At 51.2% G+C, this 6,000-nt stretch overlaps 1 protein-coding gene across 1 annotated transcript in view; it reads left to right on the top strand.

Moving 5' to 3' along the window:
* The first annotated feature begins 208 nt into the window (after positions 1-208).
* APCDD1 (APC down-regulated 1) overlaps positions 209-6,000 on the top strand; it is a 32,993-nt gene continuing 27,201 nt past the window's right edge. Inside the window, exon 1 of the mRNA XM_020899604.2 lies at positions 209-542. Within this exon, the coding sequence (XP_020755263.2) occupies positions 485-542 (58 nt within the window). The 5' untranslated portion in view covers positions 209-484. The remainder of the gene's footprint in view (positions 543-6,000) is intronic.

Genomic DNA, 6,000 nt, shown 5'->3' with positions numbered 1-6,000 from the left:
CCGTCCAGGCCCCGCCCTGTTCTCGCCCCGCCCTCTCAATGCCCCGCCCAATTCAGCCCCGTCCAATCGCCCCGCCCCTTTCAGGCCCCGCCCCCAATCCGCCCCGCCCCTGGCCCTTTCCAGGCCCGCCCCAGCCCCGCCCTGTTCTCGCCCCGCCCCCTCCACGCCCCGCCTTGCCTCTTCCCGCGGCGGCGCCCTGGAAATATGAAGAGGCACAGCGGCGGTGGCCAGTGCAGCTCGGAGTGGCGGCGGTGGCCGGGCGGGCGCGAGGCGGCCGGGCGCGCAGGGCCGGGCACGGGGCGGGAGGCCGGGAGCGGAGGGGCCAGGCCGGGCATGGGGCGCGCGGCGGCCGCCTGAAGCGTGCCTGGCCCTGTCCCCGTGCCGCCGGGCCGCGCCGCCCGGGCTGCGGGCGGGTCCCGGGGAGCTGGGTCCCCGGACGGCGAGCGGTGCGGCGCGCGCGGGCGGTCCCGGAGGAGGCCTGGAGATGTCCTGTGTGCGCCGCCTCCTGCTCACATCCCTGTTCCCGGCCCTCCTGCTTCACGGTGAGTCCGGGGAGCGGGGGTGGGGACGGGAGCCGAGGGTGTACCGGCGGAGACTCCGCAGAACAGAGGTGACCCCACGGCCAGGCACAACCCCTCTCCTGGGAGCCCTGGAAGAGGCTCGCGTTCCCAGGCGTCGGTAGCGCTCTCTCTGGAAGGGCGCGCGCTCACAGACTTTCTGTCCAGGTCCCACGACACTTGTGTCCACTTTGCGGGGCTTCGGACTACAGGCCGTCAAGGACCAGCAGGCTGTGCGCCCTTCACAGAGTGTCAGAGCGCAGGGGGCTCGCGCTGAGCTCCAGGCTTAGGGTGGACCGTGCAGAGGACTGTGATCTTGCGCGCCCCTTGGAGAAGGAGTGTCTCGAGGGGCTGAGGAGTGGTCTGTCCCAGGTGGACCGGTAGGTTCTCTGGAGGCACTTTCAGGGAGCAGGGTCCTCGCAGCAGCAGAGGGGCAGTAATTAAAACTAGTCCCCTAAGTTCTTTGGGACCTGAGCTTGCTTCTCTCCTGGGTTTTGTTTCTGCTTCGTGTGTCACATGTTCTCAGCGGCCCCAGTAAACCCCCAGCTAGAGAGCAGCAGGCTTTACAAGTGCTCCAGGAATCACAGTGAAGGAAGTAAGACAGCATTGCTCTGGGCTGGGAAGGCAGACTTGTGGGGCTGGGTGGCGGCAGCACGTGTGCTGATCCAGATGTCCTGGGCCAGCTTTCCCTACAGGTGAACGCCTGGCCCTTTAGTGGAGTGTCCACCAGGAGCAGAGCTCTCCTCTCTCCACACCCAGCATGACCTCTGCACGTTAGATCAGCAGGTCAGCACCCTCACGGCCTCTAGGTTTCTGATCCAGCTTCAGAAGGCAATCAGGCAGTGACCCCTTAGACCATCTAGGAGAGGGTGGGGCAGCACCCTGGGAGCCATGAGCGGATGTTTTCTCTGTCGTTCTGCTCAGGCAGGCGGTGTGGGCAGCACAGCTCCCAAGGGCCCTGTGAACCAGTTGGGTTGGGACAGACCTGCCGGAAGGCCAAGGTGTACCCAGAACCCCAGCAATCCCAGACTTTAAAAGTCAGGTTGGAAGACTCGCAGTTCGAGGGCCAGAGAAAGAGAGAAGGTGTAATTACAGGGTTGCGCTCCTCGGCCCATCTGCTTGGAATTACAGAGCAGTCTTCATCTTTGGCTGAAACATGAAACAAATCAGAGCCCACGGGCAGATCAAACGGCAGCTGCCACCCACACCAGAAACGAGAGGCAGAGAGAGAGGACGAAGGGGAGAGTGTCCCCTGAAAAACCTCTCATCGTAGTTGAAGGAAAATGGGCATATGGGCGAATGCCTTTAAAGTGAAAAAAGTACTTGAAATTTGCTTGAACAGAATTTTTTTTTTTTTTTTTTTTTTGCACAAAGCCATTTGCCTTTTGGACTACAAAAGCCATCCTCAGAGACGCGGCCTAGGCCAACCCGTCCTGAGTTTTTCCTCCTTGTTTTGAGGGGTGGAAGTTGTAACCACACTTCCTGCACCACAGTGCAAGCTGCGATAGTGCCAATGGATAAGGGGAGCCCAAGTGCAGCCTCACTGTGGCTTGAATCTAGCCCCAGATCTCCGGACTCCAGCCGAAGTCAACCTGAACCCCTCGGGGTCGGGGTTTACCCAGACCCACAGTGTGCTGGGAGAGTCAGGAAGGGGGAGTAAGCCAGTGGGGCCGGCCCCTGTGCATGTGTGCACATGTGTGCAGGCATACATATGATGAAAGGATGTAAGATAAAAAAACCAAAGTTTGCCAAGTTTAAGGGGATGACGAGGATAATGCTACAAAAAGTCATCCCATTTGAAAGTGAACCTCCTATGGAAAAATTATGTACACTGATATTGCCCACAGACCAGCTACGCTCGTGGGGGCATAAAGGAGAAAGCGAGGCAGTGGTCTTTCTGGGTATAAATCTCTGTTATCTGAGAGAGACTTGCTTGTTACGATGCCTTAGGGTAGTGTAGAGCACCAGGAAACAATTGAGTATTCTCCCTTTCACCTTTTTCTGACCTATTTTTACTTACTTGAAGTAGTTTTAACAAAATATGGGCATTAATCCATCTAACCCAAGGGAGTGGCTTGAGAGTGTGTCCTACTCTGCAGTTAGGGGTCTTGCCAGTATTTAAAGATTCTGTAGTAACAGATGGAGCTTGATCATTTATCTTAAGAGAAGTCATCAGTCTGAAGGAAATGGCCTGCACTCTTTTAGAATGGCTTAATGGTTTTTCTCCTGATATTGGAAAAGATCCTGATGCTGGGAAATATTGAGGGCAAGAGAACAAGGTGGTGGCAGAGGATGAGACGGTTAGATAGCATCACTGACTCAATGGATATGAGTTTGAGCAAACCCTGGGAGATAGTGGAGGACAGGGAAGCCTGGTGTGCTGCAGTCCATAGGGTCACAAAGAGCTGGACACGACTGAGTGACTGAACAGCAAAAACAACCTTAGGATGCCATTTGTTTACTTATTAATATGGTAGCAATTAGTAGATTAAAACATATTTTCTATGGTGATGCATGTACTTGGGGCCAACTTTAATTAATTTAGTTCCTGACATCATTTATAGATTATTTGTTCCACAAAGAAGTCTCATTAATAAGATTACAGAGTGCACAAGATCTTCAGGAAGATTCCAGGTGAAGACGCTGGAGAAACTATTGTGTTTGGCATCTGATCTTTGTTCAGTTTGGGGGTTACTTTTATTTCAACTCAGGCAAGTCATAAATTACCCCTAGATCCTATTGGTGAGTAAATTAGGGTCTGGCAAGACAGGAGCCTTTTGTTTATTTTAGCTTTTTTTTTAAAACTGTAAATGTGGTGAGAGACCCAAGTTCAAAATGTGACAATGAGAAAGCATGCATGTCAGTTTTACTTTCCTCTCCTTCACCTCCTGAGAACAATTGCATTTCTTAGTCCAAATAAAGCCGGTTGAATGTCGTGAAGGTCTGCAGCTGAGGGATGTCCCTTGTTGCTGTTTTCTTTGCTTCAGTGAAGAGTCACAAAAGTCATCCGGCTCCAGAACACAGATTAACATGAGGCATTTCAGAATAAGTGGTGCTATCATATGCCCCGAGTGCTGATTCTTTCTGCTGATGGAAACGAAACGTTTGGGATAAAGTTTTGGAGCTGATAGTGGGGAGACGGTCTTCTCCTCAACACCGTTTACTTTGTAGCATTCATTGACTTTTCTGAAATGGGAAGACACTTTTGAGCTATTCTCTTTCACTCCAGTGTAGTCTCTTAAAGTTGAAAAAAAAAACCAAAACGCAACAACCTAAACTGTGGATTACCAAAAGATTGCTTAACCAACAGAATGCAAGGAAACATTGCAATAGGGTAAAATAGAATCTTTGAAATACGATTTTTATTGAAGGCAGTTCTTGTGACCAAAAAAACATTGCCTTTCCTGTACCTTTTCCCCCTTAGTCATAAAATATAATCTTGAAAAGAAATAGGACTCAGCTGCTCATAGCAGGGAGCAAGGGTCGTAGGCAGATGGTAAATATTCTTTTGTGGAAGAAGCTGACCGGCCTCGAGCATGTGGCTGAGCTGACTCGTTGTAGCTGTGTTCCTTCTTTTTCTCCCTAAGTGAGTAGAGAGCTCAGCACCAGTGGGAGACAGGGCTGTGCACATGCACTTCATTAAGGGCAGACTGATGACAGCCTGGTAGAATCGCCTGAAGGGAAGCGCAAAACACTTGGGACTAGAAATGTGAAAAGGTACGTTGGTGATTGTGAGCATCTGCTGGAAGCTTATGTGGCATGAGTGTCTTTAGGAGCCTCTGTGTGGGGTGGAAGTGATCCTGGGGAAAAGCTCAGGAGACAGTCTGCCACCGTCCCAGGAGGAACGCCTGCTGTGTCCTGACGTTGTGTGCACAGGCCGTTTGGTTCTTCTCACTTTGGGAATAAAATTATTTTGGAAAGTCGTGTAATCGGAGGAAGCTCGGTCAGAGAAAGGATGTGAAGTCACCCTGCAGTGACTGAGGGTCTCCTGTTCTCGAAGGGTTTTCTAGCCTCCTTCCTTCAGCCATTCAGTCACCAGGTCTGTCTACCAGGGCCTCCGGGTGCCTGTGTCCCTGCCAGCTGGGGACCAGGCTGGGCCAAGGGGCAGCCCCTTCCTGAAGATTCCTGAGAACACCTGGGGAAGGGGAGAGCTTACGGAGAGCCCAGAGCCGGGAGGTTGGCACACTGCCCTGGCTGCAGTGTTTCTCCCTTCTGGGAGTCCCACACTCCACACACTCACACACCGCACACATAGACGCACCATATACACACACACCGTAACATATATACTCACACACCATAACATACACACATAACACACACACACACACACCACATATACACACCATACACATGTATGCACACACACCATACATATACCACATATACACACGCCACACACACACACACCATACATATAGATACACACACCATGAACACACCATGCACATGTACGCACACATGCCATACATACACCACATATACACACGCCACACACACACACCATACACATACACACACACATCAGATATACACATACTATAACATATATACACACTCACACACCATACATATAGATACACACACCATGAACACACCATGCACATATACATAGCATGTATACACACACCATACACCACATACACACACATACTATACATATACCATGTACACACACACCACATACACATATATCATACACATATATACATGTGCCACAGACATGCTCACACTCATACCATACATACACCACATATACACACAGTATACACAAACACATACATACCACACACACCATGTACACACCACATACATACATACCATGAAGACCCCACGCACACACACACACAATGCCAAAACACCACACACACACATCTTGCACACACACACACACACCACACACACACACACCACACATACACACACAACACACCTCATGCACACAACATACACACAGACACACTCCATACACATAGTCACACACACTTCACACACACACACATGACTGTGAAGAGCAGGCTGTGGTGGCAGCCATCAGCTCCAGGCCCAGCGGGCAGAACTGCCATCTGTGGTTCAACCCCAGCATCTGGCCCGACACCGAGGCCTTAGAAGAAAACGACTTAGAGAATTACCTCGTTTTCATCTGAAGTTAAATGAAAGCAGGACTTTGAAATCTTGACTTTATTGTGTTTCTCATAAAGGGAAAATGCCTTCAGATAAGAAAGTTTAAAGCAACGCTCTCAGCTTTGATCTCCAGAAATGTGGAAATAAAAACAAGAGCATGGTGAGTGTAGGTGCCCGTCTGGAGTGAACTCCAGCTTTTGTTCCAAAACATGGCAGCTGTGTGGGCGGTGGAGCAGCCTGCCGACCTCACGGCCCACTCACTGTCTCGAGGGCCCCCTTCATGGGCCGGGCGATGTCTTGGTAGAGTGATCACTTGCAT

Source organism: Odocoileus virginianus, chromosome 22 (genome assembly GCF_023699985.2).
Source record: "Odocoileus virginianus isolate 20LAN1187 ecotype Illinois chromosome 22, Ovbor_1.2, whole genome shotgun sequence".
NCBI classification, from domain to species: Eukaryota; Metazoa; Chordata; class Mammalia; order Artiodactyla; family Cervidae; genus Odocoileus; species Odocoileus virginianus.
Note: the sequence above shows the minus strand (reverse complement) of the source record. Positions and strands in the feature narration are given on the sequence as shown.